Raw genomic sequence first — 18,861 nt, forward strand, 5'->3', positions numbered from 1 at the left:
CAGAAAGGGTAGCTGGAATGGATTGTAAGCTTCTCTCTGAAAATTGAAGGACTAGTTTTGAACAAGAGTCCACTTTACCCATTTGTCTTTTGGATCTTAAAATAATTTTGTTCCTCAAAAAGTCTATTGTTGGTAGACGATGAGAAAATAACATCCTTACACATCTGATTCAACTCACAACTGTCATGATTTACTACAAGTTCCAGAAGCATCATTAATAGTACAAAAGAGGAGAAAAAACCCTTAGAAACTCTTTGGTAGTACATTTCCTTCAAGTGAGTGTTTTAAATTAGGGTAACATGTAAAAAAAAAAAAATATATATATATATATATAAACATCTCTCATAAACTCCCTCTTAACTAATGACTGGCCAGCATGTCAACTGAAAGTTCTTAATACCATTTGATATCTATACTTTTCATGGAGGCACATACTGACTAAATCTGCAATGATCTCAAGCCTAACCCCTGCCTCTCAACCAACTATTCCAGTTTTTTATTATGTTTAGAACATCCAGGAAAAGGAGGCAGGCTAGATCTGGATGTCTTTACAATATGCACTCTAACAATGGACTAGTCTATGGAATATCCTAGGCTCTGTACAAAGACTTGAGACCCTAGGCCAGCAGGACAACATGCAATTTCAAGGTCCCAAGAGACTTAAATGTAATAGCAGTGAAGGTGTGTTCAGCACAGTTTGCAGCTGTGTAGACAGGAAGGAAAAGGCCCCTTGGGGTTTGTACAAATAAATTTTATGTTATATGGCTTAAGCAAATCACACTACAAAAGGGCACAGCACACACACACACACAAAAAAAAGAAGTATTGATTCACTCAATTTGGGTGTAGACCATATTTCTCTAAAAGGGTAATGGATGGTAGGCAGACAGAAATCTAGGAGGCAAAGAAGACTCCACCTCTCTCGGCCAACTCTAGTTAGAGACCAATAATTCTCTAAATAGAACTTCAATACTATTTTTAGGCTCTAACTAAAATCCCTGCATCTTCTCTTTTCAGAGAATAAATCTGTTCAACAGTAGAAACAGACCACCTTCCATCACATGCTGTTTTAAATGTCACATTCACTTATACAAGTAAAGGTCAGCTTTCATAGTAGAATGGAAGAAGTGAACCTTAGGGCAATAAGTTACAGGTCTGGGTGCCATCAGTGTTTTCTCCCAAGTGACCCTTATGCCTTTAGCTACTTCATGAATGCAAAGCAAACATCTGAAGAATGTGCTGACATGCCACATGGAGTACACAGTTCACATCTTGCACTTCCCGCACATCCTTTTTGAATGAGTCAAATATAGCAATGTGTGTTGAGATCAGACCCTTGGTGTAGCCATTTGAGTCCACAAAGAAAAGCCCTCATTTTGCCTGTGCCAGAAAAGTGAATTAGCTTATCTGAATAAATCAAGTATTTTTGGTTATTCTGATTTTTTTCTCCTGTAACAAGATAGAATACTTGGTGGCTTCTATTTTTATTCTAGAATCCTTCATGCTACATATTTTAAAACTTAAGAGAAAATCAGAACACAACATTAAAATAGCAGAGAAAATTTCCTTTGAAACCTGACAAATACTCCATGGGAGGGCATTATTTTTAGAATGCACGCTGCCCATTTAGAGCCTTTTCCAATTTTTCTGTCCTTATAAGAATGAGAAAGGTAAAGTCTAAAGAGACCCCCAAATCCCTAATGTGGATTAGTCCAGTTCATTTTCAATTCCACAGAGAAATGTTCCACTAGGGATGTGGAATAGTAGCATATAAATACAAAAAAATGACACCACCCATCCCTACAGGTCTCCACCAAAGGATATCTGAGAACTCTCTCACTTCATCACAAGGTAGAAAACAGACCTGAAGAGTTACACAATAAACCCCATTGAGTAAAAGCTTGGCTAAGGAAGGAAAGTACTGAAATTAGCAGGAATGTTCCACTACCTCAACGAGGAGTTGTGCCATTAGGAAACTAGCTAGCTAGTTGCAGAGGAATACAGATTCTCTCTTGTAAAGGCCAGTATATTTTAAAGCACAACTGAAATAAAATTCATGATTCTCTGCTTCCCTCATCTTCACCACACCCTTCTCAAACTTGGTATATTCTGCACTATCCAATTATTAGCAACCAAAATAAAAGCATCTTTTTAGAGAATTAGTTTCTAGCATTTTACACATTATTCTATTAGTTCACTTTAATATGCCACATATTGTGGTCCTACCATTGTGTAATAAGACAAATCATGCCATTAGGTACAGAAGAGAATAAAAGTGGAAGAATGGAAAAAGAAATATGACAGGCCTTTCCAAATTCTGAATCAGTCTAAGTAATATACCAAGGTTCCTAGTGTTTGTCTCTAGCTGCCTGGAATATACACTGTAGCTTCTCCAAAAGAAAACTAATACTGTATACCTACCAGCTCCCCATAAACAAAATGGTCCTCTTCTGTATATGTGTATATACACACACACACACACACACACACATACACATGCTCGCATGCATGCACATACACATGCTCTTTTTGAAACTGAAAAAGTTCTAGTGTAAGGCAATTCAAGAGTATTCAATAGCATTAAATAATTACTTTTTAGATTTTTCACTGAAAACTTATTTTGAAAAAAAAATTGACATTATTTCAACGAAAAGGCATGAATGCACCGAAATAAACCTGCTACATGTGAACTTCACTCTCTTCTCGCTCCCACTCATCTGTTCAGTTAATCCTGACCCGTAGAAAGCAAAAAATACCAATGAATGATGTCCCCTCAAAAGATGAAACAGCTGTCATCAAGGGACTTTCACTCTCAGAGAACTTCATTTAAATGAATGTCATCCATAATATTTTGGCCTTCCTAGAGACTTGGGGAATTACCTTTCATACAATATATCTACTGCTTCTCACTGCCAAAAGAAGAAATCAGAGTGTATATATTGGGGAACATGGTGGTGGAGGTAAAAGATGAATGTAAGTAAGAGGAAAAGGAATTATCAACCACTACAAGTGGCCCTTCAGCCCTTAGTCTCTAAGAATATTCTTTTTCCTCCCCAAAGTACCCTACACTAAGGTGTCTCTCAATCTTGCCTCTGAACATTATGAAATGAAGAAAGATGAACAAGATAAGAAACTGAAATCTGAGTTTCATCCCTACCACTGAATCGGAGTCTTCTGCTCAAGTTCCAGTCAGTCCAAACACCTGTGAGCACCAGAAAATGGCAGCTATTTTTTAAGGGAAATACACAATGATACAGTTTGGTGATATGTTTTAGTAAGGCTGGAAGGGTACTCCTAGCACTGCAGGCAGTCCTCTTTAGGGACTAATGGGAAAACACATTGCTCTCCTGGGGTGATCGTGGTGGTGTTGGCATGTTATTGGGTCCCGCAAAGAGGCAGCTTAACTTGGGCTTCAATTCATTCCAAACTTTACTCATCTGAAGGGGAAAAGAAAAAAAAAAAAAAAAAAAAAAGAAAAGCAAGATTAGTAAGAATAATGAAACATTCATCTTGTTGAAATATATACCTAAAAAAAAAAATTGCCTGAATAAAATGGGCAGCAGAGAACAGGACTGCTTTGGGGGTAGCCCCTTAAAGATACAGAACATTAAGCAGGTCAAGGTGATCAATCTGATCAAGTAATGTCTAGGCAAGAAGCCAGATATATCCATTCCCTTCTTTTATATACAAATTCCTTTGTAAATATGAAATGTCTTGACATTGTTAAAAAGATAACAAGTGAAGAAAGACCAGAAATAGAAAATCACTGGGATAGAAACATTGTAATTTTGTTGGATTCTTTCCAACTGTTCCACCTATTAATTACCCAGGAATGAGGCATGGCGATAACTGAATAGGATTATGCTAATGCAAGTCAAATACCAAGTTTTTTATTATTTGGAAATAAACATTTTTTCCAATAAGCAGTTTATCAGTCAAAGACTAGAAATCATTATCAGGCAATTGTGTCATAATAATGTCATAATATGTTCAGTATCCACTACTTATATTGTACTACATTAAATAATAGGATCCAAAATTAACAATACCGATAATAGGAGGAGGGTCTTCCTGACCTTGTCTCCTATATCATCCCCAAGATTTCAATGTTTCTTCTGAAAAGTTGGCTTCATTGTTTTTAAGAAATAAGAGCTAAAAGTCAAACAAGCCACTGTATTTGTGCACATAAAGGTGCATACAAATGTAGGCAGATGTGACATGTTTGCTCTTAGGAAAAAATTTATAGACTTTCATTTCAAAGGGTTAAGAATTCCATCCTTAGCCTCTGAAGATTTTGGGAAAATCTAGTTGATGTTCTTCAACTCATCCCTGCTTTGGGGCCAAACCTTTCTCCAAACCCATTTAAAAGTCTTATGCTACATGTTTAACCTATATTGGATTACCTGCTGTCTAGGGGAAAGAAAAATTTGGAATGCAAAGTTTTGAAAAGGTAATGTTAAAAACTATCTTTACATGTACTTTGAAAAATAAAAAGCTATTATTATTAAGGCTAACAATCCAGAACTACCTTTCCCAACTTACTTAGAAATACATAATTCCTATCTATGTAGCCCAACAAAATTACATACAGAATCATAGCTTGAAAATTCTAGCTCCAAGTTGGATTAATGGAGTTTGAAAAGAATTTCATTTTTTAGCTTCCATACTAAACCCACAACCCAATATATTTCCTAAGTTTTTTTTTTTTTTTTGGGGGGGGGGAGTGTGTTTGTTTGGTTTTTTTTGGTCCCAAGGATGAATAAAAAGGAAAAGTAACCTTAAGGCCAGAATAACTAGAGTTAAATGGCAATCCTTAGCTATATAATTAGGACTGTATCAAGATAAAATTACACAAGACAGATGGGTACCTCTTTGTGGCCTTGTATCTGAGAGTTGACAAAGGCTCCTAAGATGTGTGAAGTGAGAGGCAGGTAGACATGAATAAGCTGGGTCTCTTGATGTAGACAATATAAGGAGAAATAATTCCGGAGTTCCATTGTCTGGATTGCATTTTCTTGCTGAAAAAGAAGAATCTCTGAGAAGCATGTCTAGATATATCTCAAGAGGAACAACATTTTAAAAAATTTTTATTTTTTATTAGACAAATATTATCCCTGAGTACAGGACTGATTCTTCCAATGAAGTCAAATGGAAGTAATTGTCTTAACATAACTTCTGGAAACTTTTAAGTGGCAGTGAGGGAGAAGAGGGGAAAGAGTGTTAGAAGTTGGGGGAAACTACTGGGGAGAAAAGAGCAAATCAACTGTAAAAACATTTTCAGATATCCACTAATCAGCATATCTACATATCATGCAACTCCCATTGCATCATTGATGATGCTTATTAATCACACTTTGGGGACTATTCATACCACGGGGCTCAACTGGAGAAATCTAAGCTGACTTTTCAAACACAGACAATCTAGAATGTATTCTTGTCTATTTCCTACCCATTTCATTACAGTCTGTCTAAATATTCTAAGACTGTATCCTCAGATTGCTTTCTTCCACCATGTCATTTTGTAGTGTTGATTGCCAGGTCGTTACCTCTACAATGCGGGACTCCAGCTGTTCCACACTCTCTGGTTCTCTATTCTGTACTGTAGCACTCATCATTTGCTTCTTCATCATGCTATACTTGTGCAATGCTCGCTGGTGTTTATGAAGCACACCCTTTTCATGTCTCTCACAGAGATCCTGGAATAGAAAAAGAAGTAAGGCATACTGACTAATACCTCTCTATCCCCCACCAACAGTCAACTGAAGAGGAATTCAAATACAAAATAATACTTTCCCTTCACTTCCTGGGGAGAGAAAGCTACTGAAAGGGGAGGATAGAGTGGGAGAATGTCTTTAAAATAAGTTTTCCAAAATTTCCCAATATGAAAAATTTACAAAAAAAAAAAAAAGGTTCTCTTTGTCAAAAACCAATAAAAAGACACCTTTGATTCACCTTGTGCTCACAAGATGCATAAGGAACATGATTTCTGTGAGAGTTGACTGTGCAAATTCAACAAAGATCTTGAACTCAGGTCCTAAACATACAGTTTGAGTTTTGAAAGGAAATCAGAAAGTGGTCAAAGAAGCTGAATAAAGATGAGGTAACTTATAGACAGTAGTTAAATTGCCAGCAAATTTTTGAAGGGCAAGTACCCAAAAGTAGAAATACTGAAGATTTCTGACATGCATCTTCAGGTATTTTAAGCCAGGGTATTTTGGAGAATCCCCCAACTGGGAATCTCATCAAGAGAGATAAACATAGAATCTTAATATTAGAAGGGATATCAGAAGTCCTCTAACAATTCCATTTAACTCAATCACCCATGTAGTAATCCCACCTATATTACCTATGTCAACTACTTTATGCTTCAATACTTCCCCTTGTAGAAACCTCAAATTGTTTTAAGTATGTCTTTATTGAGTCAAAATCTGTATTCCTATAAAATATCAAACCAGTTCTGCCCTCCAAATCTATAGAGAAAATGTCTAATTGTTCTTCTTTTTAGAATTTCTCAAATATTTAACAATTTATTATGTATCTCTCTCCCATCCCACTCTTTTCTTTTCCAGGTTAATCATCCATTCTTTCCTTGATCATGTAATATAACAGAAAATGCATAATTTTCCAAAAGACACAGATAATGCAATGAATCCACCATAGGAAATGGTACTATGTTCTACTTTTCATTTTGCTCTAAGATCGACTTCTATACTAATTTTCTATATCTTTAGAAAAAAAATTATACCCTGAAAAGGTCACAAGACCATTCTGAGAAGCTCTCTCTCTTGGAGAAGCCAAAACTCACTTTATAGGACTGGAGCAAATCCAAGAAAAGATTCAATTTCTCCACCACATCATTCTCTTCCTGTTTACCCTAGAAAATAAGGAGTAAATTAATTAGCACATCCATCATACCGATAAACCCCAGGAGAAACTCATCATTAACATATTTAAAACTTACTTGTTACCTAGAGCCTCTTTCCAACCCCCACCTAGAGTCAACCTGGAATCATCCTTTAATAGAATTGGAAAGGGACAGCCAGTTGGTGTAGTGGATAGAGCACCAGCCCTGAAGTCAGGAAGACCTAAGTTCAAATCTGGCCTCAGAAACTTAACACTTCCTGGCTGTGTGACTCGGCAAGTCACTTAATCTCAATTGCCTCAGCCAAAAAAAAAAAAAAAAAGGAATCAGAGGCTTAGATTTAGACCTTAGAGATTCTGTCCAATCCTCTCATTTCATAAATGACGAAACTGAGACCCATAAAGCTTATAAGTGAATTATCCAAGGTTATGCAGGCATAAACAGAAGAAGTGATTGTTAAACTTAGATATACTAATTCCAAATCCAGAGCTCTTTTTACTGATATCAGTCCATTTCTGCTCAATACTTTGCTATCTCAGCTTAAAACTTTTATTGTCATCTTCTTAATCCCCAAGCATCAAAGGTAAAAGGAAAAATAATTCATTATTTTAATTCTATATGACTGGGCTCTTTGAGAACCAGGACTATTTTTGCCTTTCTTCGTAATTCCAGTATTTAACACAGTGCCTATTCCATACAGTGCTTAATAAATGCTTGTCTACTTGATTTGATTCTTCTTCTTTTTTTATTTTGAAAGTGACGCAGGAAAAAGGAACCACTGGACTTGCAGTCAGGCTCAATTATCCAGCTATGGAACCTGGGATCTATTAAATTGGTACAAATGCTTTAAGCCCCAAACTTTAAGAAGTACAAAACTGCGGTATAAGCCAATGACTGGAGCTTTCAAGTGACTTTTCACAGCAACTAGCAATTAGCTATAACACTGAATCCTCTCTTTCTACTAAGACAATGTACATGAAATTAGAGTTGGATTGCAAGTAAAAATACTTCCTTTTCAATTTACACACACTCACCAGCTATCACCACACTATTATAAAATGTGTCACAGAACAGATTGAACTCTATGCTCTCTGAAATCCCTTAGACTTTTCAAATCTAAAATCTACCTCACAGTGAGTTTATGTAATAAGGCTTAATGGGTAAAATGAGACATTAAGAAATATGTGAAACATGGAGAGCAGAGAACTGATAAGCTGGGAGAGTACATAGTATTCCCATGTTACTAATGAGAGAAAAGTGAAAACTTCCTTACTGAATTAGAGAAGATGGTAAACTGCAGCTCTTACTTTAAATCCTACAATTTACCACTGAGTCCAGTTTACATAGTAATACTTGGAGCCATAAGGCCATAGAATTTCAGTGTGCCAGCCAAATTTAAAAATCCAACTTTATAACCAAGAAACACTATGTACTTCTAAATCACAATAATTTTCTCCTCATCATCATACATTTTATTGTGACATGCCTAAAAAGTCATAAGGGTGCCAATTAAAGTAGAAAATATTTAGAAAAATTTTCTATAACTCATTCATCATTATTCCTAAAAGAACATAAGAAAATTACATTTTACTTCCGGCTGTTCCCCCCAAAAGTAGGCCTCTAGACATTACGAATCAAAACAGTCTTTAACTATATTAGCCCACGATTGAAAGATCCCTTAAAGATTATGTAAAGGAACACTTTTATTTCACAAATGAGGAAATTGAAGCCTAGTAAAGATATGGGCATAATTGAGAGTCATTCTGCACAAAAGATACTACATTCTTAACAGAATAATTGATAACTGAAAGGCCAGAATAAGATTCTCCTAATCACAGATTCAGTACTCTACCCATTAGGTCAAAATGCCTCTTGTTATCTAAAATTTAAACAAATTCATACTTCTCCATTTCTATTTCCCAACTCTCCAAAATAAGGGGATAACTCATGGGTCTACAAATCTGCAGGATTATACATGGTGGCCACTGGCATAAGCTGATGCCCAAAGGTAATGACTATTTAAAGGGGAAAAAAAAGATAAACATGATAACAGCAAAACAAGAAGGAAACCCAGAACTTTCCAGGTCTACAAACAAAACCAATTACTCATCTAGGATCACCCAACTATTAAATGGGAAAGCCCCTAAATCTTTGATATATGACTCAGATCATGACACTTTGGTTAACTGCATTTCTTGCCACATAAGTTAACTATGGAATTGGAAATCAAAGATGGCAGCAGAGCTTTAAAAATATTCAAACATTATTTTCATTATTTACCTGCAAGTCAAAACCATACATTATGGAAAGAGCAACAGACTCCCTCTTCCCCAAAATCCCATGATAAATTTTATAATAAAACTAGCACACAACTGAACCTTCTTTATTTCTCATATCCTTGTACTGACAGCTTTTAAAATTCTACATTGACTTCTAAAAATAGCAAATGGCTTTTGCAAAAGCATTTTCAGTAGCTTTACTGAGTAGGATCTAAAAAAGAGGCAACACTGGGGGCTTAGTTACATTCTGATGAACTAGGTCACTGCATAACCTAAAACAAATTATACAGATAGTTAGGAAAATAGAAAGCTTCAGGTTCATCAAGGAATAACAGTCTAGAGATTTCAAGGTTACATTTTTAAGACTGGCTTATGCCTTCTAATCTCCAGCAAAGAAAATTCTCTCAAGAAATCCAACCCAAATTTATTTTTGCTAACAACAAAAAGCTCAACTGGCACAACTAAGCTACCTGGAATTTATAAAGATTATACAGAAGAAAGCATTTCTCTTTCACTGGACTCAAAACTTTAAATTCTATCTAAGAAAGATGTTTCTAAAGATTATATAAAGATCATTCCTTAAAAATAAATACTCAAAGAAGTGACCAGAACTAGGAGAACCTTGTACACAGTAACAGCAAGATTAAGTGAAGATCATTTGTGATGGACTTTGCTATTCTCAGCAATGCAGTGATCCAAGGCAATGCCAATAGACTTGTGACAGAAAATGCCATCCCCATACAGAGAGAGAATTATGGAGTCTGAATGTAGATCAATGCATAATATTTTCATTGTTGTTCATTTGCTTTTTCTTTCTCATGCTTTTTTTTCCCTTTTGGTCTGATTTTTCTTACACAACAAGAAAAATATGGAAATATGTTTAAAAGAATTGCACATGATCAGTGCAATAGATTAGGTTCACAGGGCAAGATAGTGAATAAAAATAGCAATCTAGTGTTTGACAAACCCAAAGATCCCAACTTTTGGGATAAGAATTCATTATTTGACAAAAACTGCTGGGAAAACTGGAAATTAGTATGGCAGAAACTAAGCATGGACCCACATTTAACACCACATACTAAGATAAGATCAAAATGCGTCCAAGATTTAGGCATAAAGAACGAAATCATAAATAAATTGGAGGAACATGGGACGGTTTACCTCTCGGACTTGTGGAAGAGGAAGGAGTTTGTGTCCAAGGGAGAACTAGAGACCATTATTGATCACAAAATAGAATATTTTGATTACACCAAATTAAAAAGTTTTACACAAACAAAACTAATGCAAACAAGATTAGAAGGGAAGTAACAAATTGGGAAAACATTTTTACAGGTAAAGGTTCCAGAGAATTGACTTTAATTTTAAGAAATCAAGCCATTCTCCAATTGATAAATGGTCAAAGGATATGAACAGACAATTTTCAGATGATGAAATTAAAACTATTTCCACTCATATGAAAGAGTGTTCCAAATCACTATTGATCAGAGAAATGCAAAGTAAGACAACTCTGAGATATCATTACACACCTGTCAGATTGGCTAAGATGACAGGAACAAATAATGATGAATGTCGGAGGGGATGTGGGAAAACTGGGACATTGATGCATTGTTGGTGGAGTTGTGAATCCAACCATTCTGGAGAGCAATCTGGAATTATGCCCAAAAAGTTATCAAAATGTGCATACCCTTTGACCCAGCAGTGCTACTACTGGCCTTATATTCCAAGGAAATACTAAAGAAGGGAAAGGGACTTGTATGTGCCAAAATGTTTGTGGCAGCCCTTTTTGTAGTGGCTAGAAAATGGAAGATGAATGGATGTCCATCAATTAGAGAATGGCTGGGTAAATTATGGTATATGAATGTTATGGAATATTATTGTTCTGTAAGAAATGACCAACAGGAGGAATACAGAGAGGCTTGGAGAGACTTACATCAACTGATGCTGAGCGAAACGAGTAGAACTAGGGGATCATTATACACTTCAACAATGATACTGTATGAGAATGTATTCTGAGGGAAGTGGATATCTTCAACATAAGGAAGAGCTAATCCAATTCCAATTGATCAGTGATGGACAGAATCAGCTACACCCAGAAAAGGAACACTGGGAAATGAGTGTAAACTGTGACCATTGGTTTTGTTTTGTTTTTCTTCCCAGATTATTTTTACCTTCCAAATACAATCCTTCCTTTGCAACAACAACAACAACAACAAAATTCGGTTCTGCACATATATATTGTACCTAGGATATACTATAAGATACTAGGGGAGGGGGTGGAGGGAAGGAGGGGAAAAATTTGGAACAGAAGGGAGTATAAGGGATAATGTTGTTAAAAAAAATTACCTATGCATTTTCTGTCAAAGAAAATGTTATAAGTATAAAAAAATCAAATTAAAAATAAATAAATAAATAAAAGAATTGCACATGTTTAACCCATATCAGATTGTTTGCTATTTTGGGGAGGGGGAAGGTTAAGGGAGAGAAGAAAAAAATTTGAAACACAAAATCTTACAAATGTTGATGCATTAAAAAATTATTTTATTTAAAAAAAATTAAAGTTTTTTTCAGCACTAAACCCAGTATGAGATTCTTTAATCTCTCTCTTTCTCTCATAGTGCCTTCCCTTTAATGGTATCTTTCTCCTTATTCTAGTTAACCCTGGTTAGTCTAATCTTCCAGTCAATGACTTTCTCCTACCTCATGAAGTACTTTCTGCTGGTTAACTGTGAGTTTCCCAAGGGAACTTGTCTTTTTTCTTGCTAACTATAAGCTCTCCTAACTCTATTTCATATTTGCTATTCCTGGTATGCCTATTTTATCTGTGATTTTTTTTTTTGTCTATAAACTCTTCTCTTAAATAAACCTTCCTTCTGGGGAAAAAAAAAATGTTGAAAACTATCTTTTCATGTATTTGGAAAAACAAAATACCATTGGGAAGAAAAAAAAAGCAACATTAAGAGATTCCAGACACACTTACCTGTTGTGCAGCTTTATCAGCCAGCAGTGCAAATTCAACAGAAAGGCCTTTTAAGGCCTGTTTTAGGGTCCCCCATGTGCTATTATTCATTGTGGCCCAGGAGGGAAGTGGTGTTGTATCAGATCCTAAAGCACTGAGTAAAAGAGAGAAGAATTTTCATTCATCAAACTCTGAATTTTACTAAATTAAAGTTTGACAACTAATAATTATATGCATACAAATATTCAAATGGATTTCTAGGTTCATTATCTTTGCAGATCTCTTCAGTGAGGCAGATGGTAGCCCATCCATGTTTGCCTCTTTTAAGTTACTCTTGTTCATGCCTTCCCCTATATTCAGAACTAAGGGTCCACCCCACATGCTGGAGAACTTATTCCTTTTTCCTCTGACATCTCAAAAACACCAATGGATTCCTGGGGCCCTCTGGAACTTTTACTTTGGTTGACTCTAAATCAAGAAATGGTCATTCTTCAGAATATTAAAACACATTATTCCCAAGTCACAAAATTATGAGGAGATACTAATATAGTGCTTCCTAAACTTGATTTCATTTGATACTCCTGAACACTCTCTGAGACAGTTAACCATTATAATTATCCCCAATTTTAAAATGATGCCACTAAGGCGTGGAGAGGTTAAATAACATGACCACGGTCACAAAGTGAACAAAAGTGGGAGGCTGGATTTCAACACAATCATCTTGACTCCAAATTCAACAATCTTTTCACTGGACAATGCTTCATTAAACTCAAAATCTTCAGAATTTCTTATTATGGAGCTTTCTTCTGATACCTGCCTTAATTCTTTTCCAAAAATGAGGAGGTCAGCAGCATTATCAATGGCTCGGGATGCAATCCTTTCAGCCCGATCTCTAAGCTTATAGAAGCTATTATAGATATTTCTGATCAGTTCTCGACTGGCAGCAAATTGTGCCTGGATGTCAGCTGGGAGAAAGTCCTAAAACAGTCAAAAAAGAAGGAAGGAGAATTTTTTTTAAAATGTTGGTGAACTTGAGATAATTCTCACAAGGCATAAGTTAATTAACTATATCACCAACAGGGACATTAATCACTTCTTGGTCTAGCCAAACATAGAGCCAAAGTCCAAAGAATAAAAATCTGAAGGCATTTCCCTAATTCTGTATTTCTTCTCTTCTGAAAGAGGAGAAAGACAAATCACATCTTATCCACCAAAAATACTAACTAAATGGCCCTACAAAAAAATTTTGGTGAGCAAAAAACGTACATAGCAACCCTTGTAGTGGAAAGGAATTAGAAATTGAGTGGTTGAGAATTCCAGGTCAGAAATGGCTGAGTAGTTGTGGTATATGAATGTATTAGAATATCACTGTTTTATAAGAAATGATGAGCAGCAAAAAGTTATCAAACTCTGCATACCCTTTGACCTAGCAGTGTTACTACTGGGCTTATATCCCAAAGAGATCTTAAAGAAGTGAAAGGGACCTGTATGTACAAGAATGTTTGTGGCAGCCCTCTTTGTGGTGGCCAGAAACTGAAAACTACGTGGATGCCCATCAACTGGAGATTGGCTGAATAAACTGTGATATATGAATATTATGGAATATTATTGTTCTGTAAGAAATGACCAGCAGGATGATTTCAGAAAGGCCTGGAGAGACTTCCATGAACTGATGCTGAGTGAAATGAGCAGGACCAGGAGATCATTATATACTTCAACAACAATACTATATGATGATCAATTCTGATGGACGTGTCCCTCTCCAACAATGAGATGAACCAAATCAATCCCAATAGAGAAGTAATGAACTGAACCAGTTACATCCAGCGAAAGAACTCTGGGAGATGACTATGAACCACTACATAGAATTCCTAATCCCTCTATTTTTGTCCACCTGCATTTTTGAATTCCTTCACAGGTTAATTATACACTATTTCAAAGTCCGATTCTTTTTGTACAACAAAACAATTTGGACATGTATACATATAGTGTATTTAATTTATACTTTAACATATTTAACATGTATTGGTCACCCTGCCATCTTGGGGGGGGGGGGGGAGAAGGAAGGGAAAAATTAGAACAAAAGGTTTGGTAATTGTCAATGCTATAAAATTACTCATGCATATATCTGGTAAATAAAAACTATTAAAAAAAAATTATGAGCAGGGCTGATATCAGAAAAACCTGAAAAGACTTACATGAACTGATGCAAAATGAAGCGAACAGAACAAGGAAAACATTATACACAAGAAAACAACAAGATTATATGTTGATCAATTGTGATGGACTTGGTTCTTTTCAACAATGAAGTAATTCAAGGCAATTCCAATAGATTAGAAAGAGCCAATCGTATCCAGAGAGAACTATGGAGACTGAATGTGAATCAAAGCATAGGATTTTCTACTTTTTGTTGTCGTTTGCTTGTTGTTTTTTTTTCTTTCTTGTGTTTTTTTCCCTTTTGATCTAATATTTTTGCATAACATGACAAATATGGAAATAAGTTTAGAAGAACTGCACGTATTTAACCTATATTTATTGTTGCTGTCTTGGGGGGGGATAGGAGGAGGAAAGGGAGAAAAATTTGGAACACATAATTCTAAAAAGGGGAATGTTGAAAATTATCTTTCATGTATTTGGAAAAATAAAATTCTATTTTTAAAAATGTTTATTTTAAAAAGCAATAGAAAAGTGTTGAATTTAAAGGAAAACATCAAAAAGCACCCAATGAGGTTCAAATTCAAATTTATATATATATATATATATATATCCCCCCCTCCCCCCTGAGGCTGGGGTTAAGTGACTTGCCCAGGGTCACACAGCTAGGCAGTGTTTAGTGTCTGAGACCATATTTGAACTTGGGTCCTCCTGAATTAGGGGCTGGTGCTCTATCCACTGCACCACCTAGCTGCTTCCCAAATTCAAATTTATAAATAGCCTCTTACATGAGAAAAGACTTCTCTTTTTCTTTCCTCTCGCTTATTCTACCTCTCTCAGCCTCATCCAGTGCTAACATGGTCAAATATTATCATAAGACATCTGATTTGTGAATTCTAACCTAAGAATTTAAATCCTTAAAAATAAAGTGGCTTAAGAAAGAAAAACAATGATAAAGTTTTAAGATATGGTTTTCTTCCTTTTTGTTTTAAAGTAAGGAAGATGGTTAGGAAGAAAAATCCAAAATATAATACTGAATTTGAATTGCTTTCAATACAAAATATGACCTGTTGATTTATATTTTGGGATAAAGAAGTCACAATGTAAAAAATACCTTGGCTCGAGTAGCCAGTTTACAAATCATGAATTCATCTCCAACACATTGCACTGATTCCTTTAGTTTATTCTGTACATCCTGGAAAAGAAACAAAGAATAAATATAACCTTCTATTACTTAAAAAAGGAAAGTTTCAGAGTAATTTACCAATTAAAGGAAAGAGATAGCCCTCCCTTAATAGAGAGGAGTGTTTCCCTTGCCATCAAATAGCAAACAATTTTTTAATCATCTCTTCCTCTTTAAATTTTTAATTGTTACAATTAAATGACAAATTATAATTAAATTGTTATAGTCAGTACAGCTATATGGAAACATGCACATGTGACTAAAGCAAAAGACCTAGAGAAGATCATAATATAAGACTTTGCTCTTTTCAACAATGAGATGATTCAAGGCAATTCCAATAGACTTGTAATGGTAAGAGTCATCTGCATCCAGAAAGAGAACTATGGAACTAGCATTGTATTTCAGTGTCAGATAGAAACTCTGTGTCAAACAAATTCCACCAATACAGATAGCTCAACAGCCACTGGGTAGTTTAAGAGCATCAGAGCTGCCAGGAGCACTGAAGTGAAGTAAATTGCACACATAGTAAGTAACATAAAGAATATGAGTCACAGGAAGGATTTGAATCCACCTTATCTTGACTTGTAGAACAGCAAACCTCTATACAACATAATCTCTCATAAATCATAGATGAGTATATGATCTATAAAAGATTACTTCTGTGTAGAGAGCCAGAACTCTGGAGAAGCATACTTGAAACAAGGTGGAATTGATAATTCAATGGTTAGCTAGTTTAGCATGATGATTAACAGTTCTCTAGTTCAGTACCTGTACTTAGTACTTAATATAGTTCTACAAGATTGACACCTATGATGATGTAATTATAAGTGCACATAAGAGCTAACAAGGACTGGATGAGAGAAACCTTCTTCATCAGCCTCATGGTGGCTGGCCCGTCTTCCTGCTTCCCCAACTGAGACCATGGCTAGTCCAAACACCTCCAGAAAGCTAAAACAGAACATTATATTCCTGCCTGAATAGGGCTTTAAAATATATACAAAGTGTTTTCATATGCTATTTCCCTAGAGGCCATTATTAGATTTCAAAAAGTTGAAATTCTCTTCTAAAGATGTACATCTTAGAGTCTACTTTGTAAAACTTTGAGCAATATTTTTAATCAGCAATACTCCAGATAATGTCTAGTTTCCCCAACTTCATCATTTCACCAAAAGATTTCTTAGTTATCTGATCCAGTGGCCTTTTCTCAGTTAACATTCTCCTTGACTTCTCTTCTCTATAGCCTCTGTGATCACTTCCCTAAATGATATTCTCTTCTCTCTAGAATTTTTGGGACGCCACTCTCCATTGGTTTTCCTCCTACTTATCTGATCACGCCTTCTCTTTCTTCTTTACTGGATTCTCCTCCAGAACATGTCCTCAGTGTTCTATCCTAGGCCCTTTTTTCTCTCTACGCTTCTTCATTTGAGGATCTGATCAGCTTCCATGGATTTAATTACCATCTTTATATTAATTTACCTTTCCTGCTCCAAACTCTTGACTGACCTTTAATCTTGCATCTCTAGCTATCTTTGACACCTTAAATTAGATGCCCAATAAATACCTGAAATTCAATATGTCTAAAAGCAAAATTATTATCTTTCCTCCTTATCCCTTTACCCTCTTACCTTCTCTATTACTCTGGAACACACCACTATATTCTCAGTCCTTTAGATGTGAAACCTAGACGCCATCCTGGATTCCTCATTGTCTCTCACCTTACCATATGCAAATTGCCAAGGCCTGCTGATTTCATCTGTGCAACATGGCCTGTTAAGCCTTCTTTTCTTTTCTGACACTTTCACTACTTTAATCCAAGGCCTTATCTGACACCTGGACTACTGCATATATTACTGTTGATTTGTCTTCCTTGTCTCAAGTCTTGCCATTCAGACACTAAAATGATTTTCTTAAAGTATAAGCCTAACCATCTCATCATCAAAGTCTAGTGGCTCCCTATTACCACCAGAATCAAATACAAAATCATCTATCTGGCATTCAAAGTATTTCAATTCTCTCTTACACTTCCAATTTTTTAACACCTTACTTCCTAGTATATATTCTTCCTTTCCACTGATAGCAGCCTTCCTGGCTGTGTCATAATCAAGACACTACATTTTTGATTCTGAACATTTTCTCTGGCTATTCTCCATGCCTAAAATGTTCTTCCTCCTTATCTCTACATACGGCCTTCCCTGGCTGAAGTCTCAACTAAAATTTTTTTCATCTATGGCAAGATTTTCCCAACCCCTCTTAATTCCAGACCCTTCTCTCTTTTAGTTATTTCCCATTTATATTATTTAAAGAAGCTCTGTGTGTGTGTTTATGTATGTGTGTGTGTGTGTGTGTGTGTATATAACACACAATTTGTATTTTATACATATTTGTATATATTTATACATATTTGTTTGTTTGTTGTCTTCCTTATTAAACTGTAATTCCTTGAAAGCTGAAACTGTCTTTTACTCTAAATTTTGTATCCCCAGTGACTGGTATGGAGCTTAACATTTAGCAAGCACTTTATAAATGCTTAATGACAGACTTGCTTATTGAATGAGTTTTGTCTATTTCCCACAAGTCTGATTCTCAAATTACCACTAGATTTTTGTTAGTTTAAAAAAAAAAAAAAAAGGTTAAAAACATGGCAATTGCATAAGTTATTTTGCTTATTTTTTGTTTTGCTATTTTTTTTGTTATGAGAAAAGATTTTGTGTGATATAGAGTCAACTGGGAAGTGATAACTACGTAAAAGAAAAAAAAATCAATAAAACCACCATAGTGTTTGATTTTCTATCTAAATACCTTTTTTTGGTTGTTTTAATTACACTTGGAATACATATAACTACATGATTCAAGGGATATATTTGTATGTAAATAGTCTTTAAATTCTACCATTGATTACAATTACAATTAAAATATGCAGCATTTCTAACAAAAATAAGTCTAAATGCTATATTGAAATAACTAGGCATAGGTCTCAAATGAGTATTCAGCATGAGGTAAATTTCTTTCAGGCAATCACAAGAAATCCACCTTCTTGATACTATAAGCAAATTAGAAGAGCAAGGGACAGTCTACTTGTCAGTTCTGTAGAGAAGAGAAGAATTTATGGCCAATGAAGAATAAGAGAACATTATAAAATGCAAAATGGTTAATTTTGATTATATTAAATTAAAAAGGTTTGTACAAACAAAGCCAATGTAGTCAAGATTAGAAGGGAAGCAGAAAGCTGGGAAAAAAATTTTTACATTCAGTGTTTCTAACAAGGGCCTCATTTCTAAAATACTTAGGGAACTGAGTTAAATTCATAAGAATACAAGTGATTTCCCAACTAATAAATAGTCAAAGGATATGAACAGTTTTCAGATGAAAAAATTAAAGCTACTTTTAGTCATATGAAAAAAAGCTCTAAATCATTACTGATTAGAGA

The 18,861-nt window shown here is 35.2% G+C and overlaps 1 protein-coding gene across 5 annotated transcripts in view; it reads right to left on the minus strand.

The window, feature by feature from the left end:
* Positions 1-3,252: 3,252 nt before the first annotated feature.
* SNX8 (sorting nexin 8) overlaps positions 3,253-18,861 on the minus strand; it is a 46,503-nt gene continuing 30,894 nt past the window's right edge. For 4 of the 5 annotated variants that reach the window (XM_074281158.1, XM_074281160.1, XM_074281161.1 and 1 more), the window contains exons 5-11: positions 15,366-15,446; positions 12,915-13,075; positions 12,119-12,251; positions 6,806-6,874; positions 5,547-5,696; positions 4,869-5,018; positions 3,253-3,437 (exon numbers count right to left, since the gene is read on the minus strand). In XM_074281158.1, the coding sequence (XP_074137259.1) occupies positions 3,324-3,437; positions 4,869-5,018; positions 5,547-5,696; positions 6,806-6,874; positions 12,119-12,251; positions 12,915-13,075; positions 15,366-15,446 (858 nt within the window). In that variant the 3' untranslated portion in view covers positions 3,253-3,323. Of the gene's footprint in view, positions 3,438-4,868; positions 5,049-5,510; positions 5,697-6,805; positions 6,875-12,118; positions 12,252-12,914; positions 13,076-15,365; positions 15,447-18,861 lie in introns of all 5 variants that reach the window. The other variant, XM_074281157.1, reaches the window with a different exon arrangement.

Source organism: Sminthopsis crassicaudata, chromosome 1, assembly GCF_048593235.1.
Source record: "Sminthopsis crassicaudata isolate SCR6 chromosome 1, ASM4859323v1, whole genome shotgun sequence".
Classification (NCBI taxonomy): domain Eukaryota; kingdom Metazoa; phylum Chordata; class Mammalia; order Dasyuromorphia; family Dasyuridae; genus Sminthopsis; species Sminthopsis crassicaudata.